Source organism: Leptodactylus fuscus, chromosome 4 (genome assembly GCF_031893055.1).
Source record: "Leptodactylus fuscus isolate aLepFus1 chromosome 4, aLepFus1.hap2, whole genome shotgun sequence".
Taxonomy (NCBI): Eukaryota; Metazoa; Chordata; class Amphibia; order Anura; family Leptodactylidae; genus Leptodactylus; species Leptodactylus fuscus.
In genome coordinates, this window is record NC_134268.1 from 175433054 (window position 1) to 175450701 (window position 17648).

Sequence of the window (17648 nt, forward strand, 5' to 3'; positions counted from 1 at the left end):
TTTTTTTTTCTCTTCTCCCCACTCCTCCTGCCTAATTTTTCATTCACTCTAAAATCTATGCAGAAACCTTCTTGGTCTTCCAAGGCTGACTGGAGCTCACTAAGACATCATCATTACATGTGCTCATAGAAGTCTATAGAGAAGGGAGGAAAGGTCAGTTGAGAGAAAATGTAGAAACAAAGGCTTTAGGAGTAAATAGTAAGCTTTATAATTTACCCAAATGTTTTATTGAGACAAATACTGATAAATGAGAGAGGTTTAGGGAGAAGAATGTCCCATTTTCTCCTTGCGCTAAGATGCAACTGAGAATTCAGTGTTGTGAAAGAAGACCTTCCATGTCCTCTCAGCTTGATGGTTGAATTCAGCGCGCTTTCATCTTTGCCAGTATGCATGCCATTCATTTTGGCAATGTTATTCCTCCACTGTCAGAAAGGCTGGCCGTCATTGCCGGGCTGGGAGGAATCCCCCTCCCCTCTTTAATTCATAACTTTACTGCGAATTCTAATTGATTAAAAAGCTAGTGACAGATTTCCTATAAAAGTAAATAGGTAACAATCTATGCCATCAATTATACAATAACAATAATTATATAATATAATTAACCATGATTTATCAGGTTATTCTGACTTCACAGCCCTCAACCATACACCAGATTGATAAAGCAGCAATAGACACATTAATAGATCTGGCAACTCATGAGACCTGAGGTTTTATCAAAAGTTGAAATATGTGCAGGTTCTTGCTCAGTAGTCTGTTCTATGGCTGTATAAGCCTTCATACATGGTGTCCTATTAGTTTTTCTGCTGTTCATAGGCCCATTATGGCTGCAGCATTTCTCTCTGAGCAGGGGGCATGTACAATACTGAGCAGTCTACCTCCCTCCATACATTAACCCCTTATTTGTGCAGTTGAAGAAGATTACACTGCCTCTTTTCCATGGCTGACTCTAAAGCCTACCTGGACAAGTATTTGCAGCACTTTATGGATACGTATAGTAGTACATAAACCAAATTCAATTTCAGTTTTGTCATTTGAAGTTATGTTAAAATACTGTCCCTTTCATAGTATCTTCCATATAGTGCTGCGGTCACTAACCCCAGTTCCAGTCCAGTTTTATTCATATAACAATTCTGGTCCTTCCAGCCCCAATTATCAGGTAACTGTAAGGTGACTCCTGATGTTACGATCATAGGAAATATATATTTGGTACTAAAGCTCCCCCACAACTGGAAGGTCATGGTGCTGACTGCATCGGTCACCTCCTGACCACAGGTTTGTACATCCAGACCACCACATTTCACTAATGCACAAATCTGAAGAGAATATGTGCCATGTACTGTGTGAAGGCCATCAAATACCCCAAGGGCATAAAGCTCATCGGACACGTTGTGTTTCCTGTAAGTGAGGTAACAGCACATTGCACCAACACATACGTGGACTTTCCCATCATTGTCTTTTAGAGGAATGAACGTGAACTTGTCATACATCATTTTGGCATGAAATGAAGTTTCTTCTCTTGATTCCATGTAATGATTTGTCTTGTCCATCTTATCACAGATCTGTGCACTAGTGAAGTAGTGACCGTCTCCAAGACAGTCGCCGTACTCAAGTGAAGTCTTTTCATCATGTACTGGGCCCATTTCTTCTGATGGATTGACTGGAACCTTGGCTACGATGAGGTGACCTTCTTCAGTGTCCATATCATAATGGTAGGAGGAGTTTGAGGGACTGAATATCCCACTTCCAGTCATTCCCAGTTTTGTGTGGTGGATGTTTGCGGCCAAGATGTTTACATTGAACCTGGTAGCAAAAGCTCTCTGAATCTGAATAGAAGAAAGAAGGGGCAACTGATTCATCCAGGCCGTGGGATATAGGAGATGCTTGACCTGGTGCTTTTCTACGAGACTCACCACTGGTTCATGGAACAAAATATCAAAGCAAGTAAATAGCCCAAATCTGCCAAAGTTTGTATCAAAAACTCCATACTGGACATCCGGAGGGGTGTCAAAACCAAACTCAAAATACAGGTTTTGTTTTGCATAACTGGCAACCAGCGCACCCTTGTCACTGAATACAATGTCTGTATTAAACTGGTATGTTCCATCTGGTGGGCACTTGGGGTCCAGGGAGGCGCAAGGCCTCTTAGTTCCTAGATTTGCAACCACAAACATACCACTTTTTAATGCCATACAACTCAGCCTCTGGAGGACCTGTGGATGACAGGGAAGAGCTTTAAAGTTATCAAATATATGCTTCCAAAAGGTAACTATCATGACCGGAGGGTTACAGAGATGAAGTTATAGGTGTATGAAATTTGGGTATACTTTAGAACAAGTCCCATATATTTATTATATACATAAATATACAGACGTAGCAGCATTAATCCAAATGTCTGCAATTGATTAAACTGTTGTATCATGAGATCTTATCGCTGAAGACAACATAAACAATGAAAAGGCATTGAAAAATGTTTTACAATAACTCTTTATAGATTTGGTTTTTCATTTTCTGTGATAAGATATTGCACTGCAACAGTTTGGCCAGTTGCAGATCTTCAGTTATATGTAATGCTTTGGTCCAGTTTCCAGTTCCATGACACGCAGCACCCCAGGAACAGGAAGCAGACAGCGCCATTCTCTGGGTAGTGGCCATACCAAGCAAAACTGCAGGGACTCAGTTCAGCCACTACACATTACTTACTGAAATTAGAGGTCTCATGAGGGTGTCAATCTGATATAATATTGATGACCACAATCATTTTTTCCCAGAATACCCCTTTATGTTATGTCATCCTTCCTTGTAACTAGTCTCCTCTTGTTATCTGCCTGCTTATTCAAAGAACCCTGCCATCCTTCAAGTATAAAATAACTTTCCCTGTCATATCCCCTCTTGCCCTACATGTTTCGCCATTAAATATAGCTCTTCGGGGCTCCAGATATACGGGTTCCTTAAGGACAAATAGATGGAGCAGACAGCAGACGGCCACCGTCTAGAGTCATCCACCTGCTGTCTGTATTGGTGCCTGTGTGACCACAGCTATATTTAATGGCGAAACATGTAGGGCAAGAGGGGATATGACAGGGAAAGTTATTTTATACTTGAAGGATGGCAGGGTTCTTTGAATAAGCAGGCAGATAACAAGAGGAGACTGGTTACAATTGACTGGTGATATTTGACTCAAGTTCCTGCAGTGCAACTGTTAGTGAGGGAATATACTAACCCATGAATCAGATGGAGTGTGGTTACCTTATATCCTCGTCTGGGCATATTCAAAAGGGTTATTGATCCCCAGATCAGTTAGCACGATCCTAACCACCAGATTAGGTGCATAAATTAATTTGTGCCTTGAATATAGCAGGACACTTTTTAGATTAGCGCACAAGCAGAGGGATTAGATGGGTGTGAACAGATACTGAGTGTTTGCGCCCAAGTTTAGCTCACTAATCCCTGCAGGGGAGCAAGGTGTTAAAGACAAACAATGTGGGTTTGAAGGAGGAAATGTGGAAAGGATAAAATGAATGGACACATGATATGAACTCCTAAACCCATTAGCATTGGCCACCAAGCTGTTAACCCATTGAAAATTGTTAGAAGCAGGCGCTGCAATAGCGTATTTTTTAATATACTTAGTCTTTTAATCACAATAGGTTACGTACCTTTAATAAAATACGAGCACTTATTGTTCTTTATTTATTTATTTTGGCATGTCAGAAACCAGCCATGATTTCCATTTTGTGGACAGGTTATGAGGCAGGGACACTGCATGCATGAGAAGATAACCTGGCTACAATAAGGAAATCATGGCTGGGTTTCTGACAAGTGCCAGACTATTCCTGCATTCATGGACATATCCATTGGCAACCTATCAAGACAAAAGATTGTCATCACTAAGTAAAGTTAAAGAACTCTTGAGAACTCTGCAAAATGTTTATTTATATTTGCAGAATTGTTTGTATCTCTAGACAATTATATGTTAAAGTGAATGAACAAAAAGGAATCTAAGTCGAATCAATATTTGGTATGACCCCCCTTTAACATCAAAACATTAATTCTTCTAGTTAAAGGGGTTGTCCCATCACAAGGATCCTATCTATACTGCTTGTTAGGGGGAGTTCACACGGAGTTACGTGCCGCGTGATGTGGCACGTAGACGCCGCAGGACCCTTTGCGGGCCGTACACGCTCCCATTGATTTCAATGGGAGCGGGATCGTATGCGCCGCGCTAGTTTGCGGCCTTGAATAAATGCAATGGGAGCGTGTACGGCCCGTAAAGGGTCCCGCGGCGTCTACGTGCCACATCACATGGCACGTAACTCCGTGTGAACTCCCCCTTAATGTGGATGTAAGACTTTTCCTAAATACATTGCTTCAGCAAAACTGCTTTGTTTGTCCACTATCTTACTTTATTCAATTCATTGTTGACACAGCCCTTGACTTATCTGCTCAAAAGTCAAGTGATGTAGCTGCCTGCTGCCAGGGGAGAGGGAGCCTGTGTCTGTAGCTATTCCTGTGTAGGGGGGTAGTTTACACTTTGGGGGGGAAGGGGCCGCCAATACAGACCCCGCATCCTCTATTACAGACCGCCTCTCTATTACAGCGTATGCCAGGTCTGTATTGGCATTGTGAAGGCTGGGGAACTGACTGGTCTCACCATCTATTCGCTGTACGTCCGATGCCTAGCTGCATCGGGAGCGCGTACATTGGGCCAGCGGCATAGAAGCGACGTCATTTTGCCGCTGGCTTTACATATGTAACCCCGCCCACCAATGACGCAACAAAGCCGGAAGACAGAAGATTTTACAGCAGCGAAGACTGATAAGTATGCGACGTGGGAATACCCTTTTAAGGGATGTTCACAGTTTATTTATTATGCTTACTTATATAGTGCCATCATATTCTGCAGCGCTTTACAGACACAGGGGTTGCCGCGGTCCGCCCTTTGTGAGTCCGACGAAAATCCAAGCAAAACTGCTTAGGGACGGCTTGCTGGCGGACAGTTTAAAAACCCATTCATTTTGATGGATTTTTAAAGCAAAACGCTGATGTCTGTATGCAGCCTCTCCGCCGTGAAACTGTTTTTGTTTTGTTTTTTTGCATGGACACAAAGTCCTGCAAGTCCAACTTTGTGCCCCTGCAAGATAAAAAAAAATGGTTTCACAGCGGACATATGGACACTGGTGTTTGCTTTAAAAAGCAACTGAAATGAATTTATCTATTTTTAATCTCATTTTATTGAAAAGTTGATCATTAAAATTCTATACAAAGTACAATCATCTGCGGCAAAAAAAAAAAAAGTGTACTAAATTGGGATAAATTGCATAGGTTATCCTTGTACAGCAATGTCAAAAAGTTTTGCTAGGTTCCCACTAGCTTTCGGGATTCTGTCCTTTGGGGAGCTTAAAAAAGCTGTAACACGCAGAAATGCCATAGACCATAATGGGGTCAGCAGGGTTTCATCTGATTTTATACTGAAACTGGCGGAAAGAAAAAAATAAAGTCTTACTTGTAGGACTTTTCTTTCTGCCAATTTTAAGCAGAATGTATGGGGAAGTCTTATACTCAGATGTGAACCTAGCTTTAAACAGTGGAACGTCCCACTTACGGAGGGAGGGGAGTATGATTGAAACTCAGAATTGAATACACCAAGCAGTGATGCACAGAGAGTAAAGGGGAGGGGGGTTAGTGCCATCAGTTGTACTACAACGTGTCCAATAATTTAGGATAACCTCGGTTCATAAGAAACAACAATATTGTCATGTTTTGCCATTGGGTTATAGAAAGGGGTCGCCTGTCCATCCATTTCCCATCAATGACCTTACGTACAAGGATCATTGTAGAAGGATATAAGTATGGTACTGCCAACGCTCCTTGTCCAAGAGGCCCAATAAACAAGCTTTAGGGGTCTGTACTGTCACCACCAAGGAAGGAGAGCCATAATCTCCAACCAAAGAGTCTGGACAAAGCCACAAGACCACACTAAATATACAAAATCAACATCCGGAACTTGGCATTGATGACATTGAAGGAGGAATCCTTCCCATTTTAAATAGCCTGACTGGGGTGAGATAACATTGGTGCACAAGCTGGTTATTTGATGCTGGGGACACACATGTGACTCCAGGGGTCCATCCTACTTTCCTTAGTAAGGTAGGGGAGAAGACTTTTCCACTTATCCTCCAGCTGCAGGTGTGGATTTGCTAGGTTAGATTGGATAATGTGGGTGTATAAAAGTGACATCAGCCCCTTAGGACTCTGCATATGTAATATTTCAATTAAATGGTAGGAAGGGGTAACTCGGTGGCTCAGTGGTTAGCACTGCAGCCTTGCAACGCTGGAGTTCAGGGTTCAAACCTTGCCAGAGACAACATCTGCAAGGAGTGTGTATATACTCCCTGTGTTTGCATGGATTTCTTCCCATACTCAAAAGACACACTGATAGGATAAAATGTACATTGTGAGCTCACAAGCTACATAAAAAAATAAATAAATAAATAAATTAAAGGGTAGGATGAGATGGAGGGACTTGACCAGGCATTAATAGCATGAGGTAACTGCAGAGAACTGTATAAGCCTGTGTGGGGTATAAGGTGCGACTCCAGGATTTAGTCCAACTTCACAACATAAGATGTGCCATAGAGATCATTCCATGGTCCACCCAATATTGTGAGTCTGGTAATAATCTATATATTTACTAACATCTTTGTAATGTTCTGACATTGCCGCAATTCTCAGAACAAATGTGTATTACATTTATTAAAGGGGATTTCTCAGTAAATAGAAGTCTGCATTCTGTTCTTGGTAGTAATATGATACAGCATAAAACATAACACAATCTCAAGAATTATTAATTATGTAACACTGTAAGAATAAAGTTACAAATATGAATCACTTTGATATTTAGTGAAGCTCTTGATGCATGTAATAGTCTGCGACATGTTACTTACTTTTATCTGCATGTAGACAAATAAAACTTAAGAACGTAAGCGCAGCATCCAATTTAATACACTGTGCTCTAAAGTGTTCATTTGCTTTGAAGTCAGTAATGATATTAGACAAGCATGTCCTCACGAAAGCTTCAGAATTTTGTTTACAGCCTATACAATTTCAGCCTTTTATCTTGAGTGTTACATACCTGGAAAGAGAGGGCCATCTAATACTCATCATCGGATATGTGAACAATCAATGGCCCTGGAGTAGGGTCTGAGAACACTGATCAAGTATATTATGGAAGTGTATCTACCCTGATGTGAATACTAAATGTGCTGCATTTAAAGGGAATCTGTCAACAGGAAAAGCAGTAATGACAGTACCTTGTAGAGCGGCTTCTACACTTTCCAAAGATGCCTTTTTTATTCTGCATTGCAGCTCCATTTTCTTGAATAATTTGGTATTTTATTCTTATACAATTTAGCTGAAAAAAGACTTTAGAAGAAGGAAGGTGGGTGGTCGTATGTGGTAGATATGGAGAGCAGAAAAAGAAGCCTCAGCAGGAAAAGAAACACCCCTAAAGCCCTTTTCAGCTCAATTGCATAATAAAATGCTAAATTTCAGGAAAATGGAATTGCAAAGCAGAAGAAGACAGACGTTATTGGAAAGTGTAGAAGCCGTTTCCCACCTTCATATGCAGATTGTTTCTCTATTTTATACGTTTTTCTTCCCGGGTCCTATCCAGAAGTTTTCTGTTTGGGAGCCTTCACACGGAGTAAACCTGTGTGTATTTTTGCAAAATACACATGTAAAATTACACGTGTAAAAATAAGACTCCCATTGACTTCAATGACATTTTGCAGGCGTATTTTTACACGTGTAAAAAATATCATTGAAGTCAATGGGAGTCTTATATTTACACGTGTTTTTTGCAAAAATACACGCGCGTTTTCTCCTTGTGAAGGTTCCCTTTGTGTGGTTTGTTGCGTTTATATTTTGGTTATAAACAAATAAACAATTTATATTAAAAAATAAAGTGGAGAAGCCGCTTTAGAAGGAACTGTTATAGTCTGATACTAATTTTCCTGATGACAGACTCCCTTGATAATGGTGCTAAAAATATCAATCTGGCACAGTCCAACATTTTTTTTTATTTTTTTTTATGTGGTTTCTTGATCTGTTTTGGCTAACTATAAAGATGGCCACACACACCAAAGTATTCAAAGGTCAATGGGGTTCACAGCTGACAGACACTAAATTAGATATGTAATGTGATATTAACATAAAAATCCCCTTTAAGCAGTCACTAACTTTCATGTCAATCAATCATATAAGGGAAGGTAAGACATTGTAATATATCTTACATAATAACAATTTCTCCAGAGACGTCCATACAAAAAAAATAACAGACACCTAATGGACCCTGTTATAGTCAACTGAGTCCAAATCTGCTGTTGTCCCTCAAAAACAATCAGACCCGAAGAATGAATCCCCTGACGCAGATGTGAATTTCAGCCTTACTCTTAAATCTCTGCTGAACGGTCTTACTAGAGCTAGAGGAGCAGAATGTCACAGAGTGTCAGAATACAGCTCACAATAGAGGTCTACAGGGAATGGAGAGACACAGACAGAGGCTACTGAAGCTCAACCAAATCCTTTGCTCACATCTTTCTGCTTATTCTGAATGAGAGAGAAAGATGAGAAAAATCTCTTCAATGTCACATGTACTGTATATAGTAGAAATCAACGTCCCCCATGGGCACAGTAGACAAAATTGCAACTAAAGGGCGAGTTCACACTGAGTATACGCCAGCTTATTCTGAACGTAAAACACGTTCAGAATCAGCGGCGTATAAAGCAGTTCCCATTCATTTCTATGGGAGCCGGCATACGAGCGCTCCTCATAGAAATGAATGGGCTGCTTTTTTCACTACGAGTGCTCCCATTGAAGTGAATGGGAAGTGCTTGCGTGTACAGCTCAGCATGAGCAGAGCTAGCCGTACACGCGAGCACTTTCCATTCACTTCAATGGGAGTGCTCGTAGTGAAAAAAGCAGCCCATTCATTTCTATGGGGAGCGCTCGTATGCCGGCTCCCATAGAAATGAATGGGAACTGCTTTATACGCCGCTGATTCTGAATGTGTTTTACGTTCAGAATAAGCTGGCGTATACTCAGTGTGAACTCACCCAAACACCGATAAGTTCTGAATAGCCTTCGAGTCCCAGGTAGCAACAGCTGGAAACACAAAAAAGGATACTGCATCTCAAGTCTCGAAACAGTAAGTTGAAGGAAATCAATGGCGGCATTTCACTCTCTAAGGATATTTTGGTTAAACATTTCTGTGATAGATTTTCATTAAAAATGTTTAACCATATGCTTTTGACCTGTGCGACTGGCATGTATATACACTGCATAGCAAGCAGAATAAAACTGAATGTGTCCATAACCTTTAAGACAAAATTAGTACTGGCGCAACAGACTGGCTCAGTGGTTAGCACTGCAGCCTTGCAGCACTGGAGTCCTGGGTTCAAATCCTGACAAGAACAACATCTGCAAGGAGTTTGTATGTTCTCCCCATGTTTGCAAGAATTTCCTCCCATATTCCAAATACATACTGATAGGAAAAAAGAAATGTACCTTGTGAGCCCTATATGGGGATCACAATCTACATAAAAAAAGACAAAATTAGGACTGTTACTGTATATTCTTATTAGCCACGTAGGTCTGTTAGAATTATATGTGTATGGGCATCTTAAGGCAAGTCTTGCAATTTACAAGGATCCAGGGATTGACTTTATGAGAAATGATATATTACTGCTGGCACAATCCACCTAGTGGATACTTCAGGCAATTACACTGAAATATACCCCCCCCCCAAAAAAAAAAAAAAAAAAAAAAAATTAATAATAATAATAATAATAATAATAATAATAATAATAATAATATCTCACACTCTGTATGTTTGACAGATGATAAAAATAAGGTGGCCACCACTATAATAAAGTTATTGTGCCTGAACCATCACCAATACTGTATATTGTAAAATCACCAATGGATGCTCACCTCAGTATCCTGGAATCTATCCTGCTCTAAGCAAGGGTTCCATGGGAGCAAATCTGGGGGAGGAAGATAATCCAAGTATGGGTAAATGGAGGCTCTGCTGTAGTTAAAGCCATAGATTCCATCTTCAGGGAAGACAATCATTTCCACACCCTGAAATAGAAGACATCTTTATCAAATGCACCTCACTCTACAGATGTGCTAAAGAAAATTATAAGACTCCACCACAAAATCTTGAGGAAAGAATTGCAAATGTAGACAGTGCTCAGCCATTTGTTTAAGATGGGATTATCCTTCTCAGTCACCTGAAGGTGAATATAAGAAATTTTGGAATAGATCTTATTTAAGAAATAGGTTTTCTTATCCATTTACCAAGCAGAGTTGCTCTTTATATTTTAGTCTATGGAGAGGAGATGAGAATCTGAACTAAGGCAATGGTCCTAGAATTGGGAACCACAACTACTGGGCATTAAAGGAATATTCTGTGGATATGTGAGAAATGCTTAAAAGGGGTTGTCTGGCTCAATGTTGATTTTTCATACTGAGGACCTATCCATAAGACTGGTTATCAGTATGTGATCTGTGAGGGTTCAATAAATGGAACACACGCAGATCAGCTGCTCCAGCAGCAAGAAATAGAAGCGGTACATCAGCCCCATCCACAGAATAGCGGTGGTTCCAACTGATTATGAAGATAATCTTGTTTCCCTTAGTCCTAAAAGCGGCACAATATGGGGTATTTTCTGCCCCTGTGTGCTGGTAGGACAGGCGGAAAGTTTTAATTAGCCAATAAAGTACATGGCTTGCCCTATAAGAGGGCACAAGAACCTCCCCCTTGCGTGTTTATACAAAAGTAATACATAAAACATCAACAAATATGAAGCTGCATACAATTAAGTCTTGTGCCGCTGTTAGGACTAAGGGAAACAAGATTATCTTCATAATCACTTGTTCCCTGTCGTCCGTACCAGCGGCACAATATGGGGAGATAGCAAGTAATCCCCTTTAGGGCGGCATCACACTACAACCGAGTTCAACACAGTACGAGCAAAGGCCGTAGATTCTGAGACACGGTTCTTTAAACGATAGTGGGATATGAAGGTAGACTCAGAGAACCATGAAGCAGCGCGCAGATCTGGGTCCAAAGATAGCACCTTGCTTTCTGCACAGGAGGTGGAAACCGCCCTGGGCTTGAAGAGGGGCTGGAGGATATAGCCCTTGGGAGGCATAGGAGACCTTAATCGTCTCCCTGACCCATCGCGATATTGAAGACTGAGAGGCTTTGAGCCCCCTGTGCTTTCCCAGATAATTAATGAGGAGGTTCTCTGACCTCCTGAAAGAGCGGGTGCGACGCAGGTAAATCTGTAAGCACCTCACCAAGTCCAGTGTGTGGAATTTCTCCTCCTCAGGTGAGGAAGGAGAGGGGAAAAAAAAGCTGGAAGGGAAATCAACTGATTGATGTTCGCTGTAGATGGGACTTTGGGTCTAAACCCTGGTAGAAATCGGAGCTGCATGCTCACTGACCCTTTTGGCAGAAGTTATTTCCAAGAAAAAAAACGCTTTTTAAGTTAAACTGAAGCGGGATTTCCTCCAGAGGCTCAAATGGGTGTGCAAATAACGCAATAAGGACTGTACTTAGGTCCCATTGGTGGACAGGGGTAGTAACTACCGGTCTCAGCCTAGTTGCTCCTTTGATAAAAGTGCTCACTAAAGGATCCTGAGACAAACGCCTCCCCAGATAGGCAAAACAAAAAAAGAGAAGACACCAAGCAGACTTCTAGTGTAGATATTTGTGGAAACCAAAATGAAGGATATCCAAAATATATGGTAATAATAGTGACCCAAATGGCCTCTCACCTGATGTGGTTGTGGCCCGTTAACAACCACGTAAAGAAATTCTTTATTTGTATATAGATAGAGGGAGCAGCATGTCCAAAGAGCACCGATCAGGGAACAACCAGGAAAGAGAACGATACGAAGAAGGCAATAGACCGCGCTCGAGGTCACAGTAGAATTTATTGGTTAAAAAGTGCACCTTTTAACCAATAAATTCTACTGTGACCTCGAGCGCGGTCTATTGCCTTCTTCGTATCATTCCCCAGATAGGCGGACAGAGCGGCTACATGTACCTTCAATGTGGCTGCAGCCAGACCCCTGACTAGGCCGTCTTGAAGAAAATCCACGATCTCCCTAGTTGGGGGATCGGCACAGTCCACTTCGTGTTGAAGACACCAGGCGTTAAAGATGTTACCAATCCTTCGATAGCTGTTATTAGTAGACTCTGCTCTGGCACTTGCAAGGGTCTTCAAGATGGCTTGAGACAGTCCTCTATTCCTTAATAGTGACTGGTCAACCTCCAGGCTGAGGTTCCCAGATCCTGGCATCTCAGCTCTCCTTGGGTTACCACGTCTGGGAGAGTGGAAGCCTCCAATATATGCCTTGAATCATTTGTATGAGTTGGGCAAACCAAACCCTTTTTTGCCAGAACCGGATTATGGCAATTCCTGAGGCTTGGTCCTGTCTTATTTTTATCAATACCTTCAGTATGATAGGAATTGGAGGGAAGATGTAGAATAGCCTGAACCTCCATGGGATGGACAGGGCATCCACTGCCAAGGGATAGACCTCCTGATACAGAGAGCAGATGGTCCCTACCTTGGCGTTGAGTCAGGTTGCCATAAGATCGACCTCCGGGAGACCCCATCTCTGGACGATCTGTTGAAATACGTCTGGACTGAGAGACCATTCTCCTGATACGGTGATACCCCAAATCAACTGATCCGCTACTATGTTCAGGGAGCCCTTGATGTGAACAGCAGATAACTGGGTCAGATTTTTTTTCTGCCCAGAAGAATATAAGATTTGCCTCTCTGAGCAGGGCTGGAGATCTGGTGCCGTCTTGTTTGTTCAGATAGATTACAGTGGTCATGTTGTCTGAATGAACCTTCACTGCTTTGCCTCTGAGATCCTGAGAAAAGTGAAGAAGCGCCAGGTAGACTGCTCTGAGCTCTTTGATATTGGACGTTCCCAACTTCGGTCTCCTCCAACAACCTTGCACAGTCTTGTCTTTCAGATGGGCTCCCCATCCCAGATGGGATGCATCTGTTGTCAACAGGGTCCACACTGTCGAGACCGAGGACCTTCCGTCTTTTAGGTGTATCCACCATCTGAGGGAAAGACGGGTACTGGGAGAAAGGCAGATCTTCTTGTGCAATTCCAGTGGAGAGCCATTCCAGGTTCTCAACACTTCTGTCTGAAGGGGATGCAAATGCCCTAAAGCCCAAGGGACCTCCCTAGCCGAGGATGACTTCAGGCCGAAGACTCTCATGGCGGTGCAGATGGTAACTCACCGAGTTCGGGCAGCAGCCTCTATTCTCAACCTCCTTCGGCTGGAAAGGGAGATCTGCATCGATTCTGAATCCACAATGAAACCCAGGAATTTCTTCCGGGTAGCTGGCACGATCTCCGATTTCTCCCAATTGACTATCTAACCTAACTTCAGTAGGAAGTTGATAGCTATCTGGAGATGGTGTTGGAGTATTGCAGCAGACTGAGCTTTTATGATCCAGTCGTTCAAGTAGGGAACGATGAATAGGGCTTGGAGTCTGAGGGCGGCGGCAACCGGAGCGACCACCTTGATGAACACGCATGGGGCTGAAGAAATGCCGAACGGCAGTGCGGTGAATTGCTAATGCAAGTAGGCCGAAGCCTGCCCGGAGCCTGGAGAGTTAAGTCCGAAAAGACCCCCGAGTATAATGGTGCTTGTGGGGCCCGCGCCGACACTTACCGATCCCAGTCCCTGCCAGGATCGGTAAGTGTATAGGACCCGTTACCGGCTGGCATAACTCCAGCCAGTAACGGCCTATTAAAAAAAAAAAAAAAAAAAACGCAGCGGTAGCGGCTGTCGCCGGGCCCCTAATGTCCCGGGCCCTGTGGCAGCTGCCTCTGCTGCTATGGCGGTAGTTACACCACTGCCTGTGCATATTATTTGATCTGTATTCAGATTAGATATCTAGTAATGATAGTAAATAATGTCTCATTATAAATGCAATGTCTATATCTATTGAAATACTTATATGTCCTGTTCTTGAAAAAGTCAAAGCCCGCCAAGCGGCTTACTGAAGAATACATGAAGTGAGAAGAGGAGACAACAGGCAGTTCAAACTGATGAGGTCTCTTGGCGAGGCTTATCTTGTATTGACGTCCATCAGAGAATGATGGATAGGTTCTAATGGAAATACATATCAGCATCCCAACTGCTATACAGATAGCAGATCTTTCTAGACATAATGCAGATTAGCAAGATGTAAGCCTTATGGGCGTTGGAGACAGCTTCATTGAACTAAACTGGGAAAAATATATATATATACATACAACAGTGTACAGTAAAAATATAATATTAATCTTCTGTAGAATCCCTGTCCGCTTCAGAGCCCTGCCTGCCTTTACCCTTTTGTCTTCCATTGGACAACCCCTTTAAGAGTCAAGAATGGAAGGCATCTTATATTTCACACTGTTGGTTAGCCTGTACCAACCTAAATGGTTTTCTCACTCGAGGTCAAGATGATTCCAACACTCTTTGGGTCTCACCTCTGACTTTGCTACTCCAGTATCCTGTCTGTAAAGATTCGCCATCCATATACCTGCTGTCAACATCCAGGAGAGTACTTCAATTGATATCTGTAGGAAGTGTGGCACTATATGGTGTCTATGATGCATTAACTTTTTCATTTCAAATTTAGGTTATGATAATGGGAGGAATTTACTAACATGGTCACCGTAATATCCTGGGGCAAAATTGTCGAACGTTTGGCATAGCACAGTTTGTGCTTAAACAAAAAAAAACCCACACACTTTCCACTTTAGACCTGCTCACTAATATTTTTTTTAGAAAAGTGGGCAGAGCAAGGTTGGAAATCAAGGCCCAGGATGCCTTTCCCCACATATTTAATATCAGAAAAATATGCCTGTCCCTTACTGATAGACTTTAATTTTGGTGCACAGGACCTCCCATAGTACATCAGATTTATTAAGAAGGTAATACTTCAGGCATGTCCACTGCCAAACACTAACAATATTAATCCACAATGTACCAGTTGTAATAAATTCCCCCCCAATGTTTTTCCATTTCTGTACTTTGGCTAAAACATGTTGTATACTACTTGTGGCTGCGAGAAACTAAAATGTTAAAAATATTTCTTATCTAGATCAGATTGGCCTCCATTTCACGGCTTTTGATCATGACAAACATTTAACATTTTCCTTGGACTCGTAGCACGGCTTACAATATGCTTGCAAAAAGGAGCCAAGAAAATATTGTTGTAAATATTAAATTGTAGCCAACTATAAGCCAAGAGGGGAGAAGGTTTAGAAATCACTACATCAGACAGTGAAGTCATTAAAAGCGCAAGTGTCAACTGTTTTTTTTCTTTTATGTGTAGGGAAAGGGGTTTGAAAACTTGAGACTTTTTTCCAACAAAAAGTTGACAAAATTCCATAATAAAGAATATTATTAAATAGAAAAGAAATTAAGAGAATCAAACTATTTACTCTACACTTAAAGAAAACCTTTCATCCCCCATTCCAGTTCTTAGTATCATTTATTAGGTACCACTCCATTGATTCTCAAACAGCTGGAATTTTTTCTCTAGCCCCCACCATTCCTGAACAATCAATGGTGTTAGTTTTGGTACCTGATATGCTATTTAGTCTCTATACTGTCAGTAGGGTGGTGTCAGGCCGGAGCAGGTAAGGGGGTGATTCTGAGCTCTGATACTGGCTGCTTCTGGATGGAGCCCTGAGCTATGCTCACTTTGCTGCTCCTGCCTGAATCCACAGGGCCTAAACACCACATCAGGTATCAATACTACAAAAACAGATAGAAGAAGTGGCGTTTGGGGGAATGAGTAAAAGGTTCTCTTTAATAAAAAAAACAAAAAAAACATAAGTGACAGTTACACTCTTAAACCAAAAAGTTAACGTGCAAATAAAGTAAAGCCAGTGAACGGCAAGAGGACCTAGACAGCTCATAGGGCAACAGGTAGTATCATAGTACGTCTATTCCAACAAGTTACTCACCCTTTCAGCAGCAGCAATGATCTGCTCCTCATAAATATCTAGATTTTTGGACATAAAAGCCAAGGCAAACGTTCGATTGGACAGAGCTGTAGAGTTGGGGTTCAGTATAGCATGGTGCTCATATACAGCGGCAGTGTAGTAGTGTACTGCATGGGCAACCTGTCCTATGCAACAGCAGCAGAAAACATGAATTAGCAGTCCGATGCCCATCTTCGTCATACGCTGTAACAAGCAATAGCTAGAAAAATACAAATAACTAAAGTTAGTACAGAAATACGTAGTACAATTCCATTGTTTGTTTTTTAATCTATTGGTGGAGTATGGATGCCACGCTAGTCATGAACCTAATATGAAGAGATGCTAGTTTACCACCTCTATGAAGCACCAGATAGGGCATAGTACTTTTTTGGGGAACTGGGTGCAAATAGGTTCTTGCTATACAATTCCATAAACATACAGAAAACTAAATTGTAGCACTGCATCTAGAATAAAACGAACTGTACAATGGTGCCAAGTGTAATGTAGGTGCGCAGGGAATCTGTGTATCTCCATACAGCCTCCTGCACAACTCTTGTACTAGAGACATCGGGCTGTATTCACACCAATTGTAAATCTATTATTTTTCTTTCGCTAATATAAAAGCTCACTTGAAAATTGCTGGTAACTCAGGAGTGGGTTTAAATCTGTATGACGTCAAGAAACTTTCAGTCCGCTGGACAAGCTAGCACTTTCATGTAATTGCCCTTATAGAAATTTTGACTTGTTTTTGTAGTTTTCATTAACCACATAACCTGTAAAATGTCAGCCTGGTCTGAAGAAGTACAGCACTATTCTCAGTCCATAATTCACTTGTCTAGTGAACGTAGCCCAATTCAGTACAATTTGTTAGTCATTATGGATAACGTCTTCTTACTTCTTTTGCAGTACTACAAGAGGCAGCCGGTTTCCTTTTTCATCTTGCCTGGTAACTGGAAACTTTTTAGTCATTACTAGAGATGAGCGAACACTATTCGAAACAGCCATTTCGAATAGCACGCTCCCATAGAAATGAATGGATGTAGACGGCACGCGGGGGGGGGTTAAGCGGCCGGCCACCGGCAAAGTCTGTGTGCCGGCCGCTTCCATTCATTTCTATGGGAGCGTGCTATTCGAAACGGCTGTTTCGAATAGTGTTTGCTCATCTCTAGTTCATTACATGAGTTCATTGCCATGTGTGACACCATAATTTAGGAAGGTCAGTAACAAAAGAAGCAAAAACTGGAACCAGCAAACAAGGAGGAATCCAATAAAAATTAAAACTGACTAGCATTAGTTCCTATCAAATTTATATAAATCTCATGTATGTACAGAGAGATTCCCAGTGCGTACGACAGACACTGCAAAACAAAGTGTGAAAAAAAAATAAAAAAATTCACCTTTGCTTGAGGCTTCTGAATAGAAGATAGAGGTTAGAACATGAAGAAAGGTGAGAAATAGCCTCAGGCCTGGTTCACATCTGCGTTCGGCAAATCCGTTCGAAATAAGTGTTTGAAATCTTCAAAAAACTTATTTCGAACAGTCCAGATTAAAAGCCAGTGATTTC

General features: G+C 41.7%; 1 protein-coding gene across 1 annotated transcript; it reads right to left on the reverse strand.

The window, feature by feature from the left end:
- Positions 1 to 1014: 1014 nt before the first annotated feature.
- BTD (biotinidase) lies at positions 1015 to 16285 on the reverse strand. The gene is made up of 3 exons (XM_075269819.1): positions 16067 to 16285; positions 9992 to 10141; positions 1015 to 2210 (listed from the first exon to the last, which is right to left on the reverse strand). Exons 1-3 carry the CDS (start codon positions 16283 to 16285, stop codon positions 1038 to 1040), a joined length of 1542 nt encoding a protein of 513 aa, XP_075125920.1. The 3' UTR covers positions 1015 to 1037.
- Positions 16286 to 17648: the final 1363 nt, after the last annotated feature.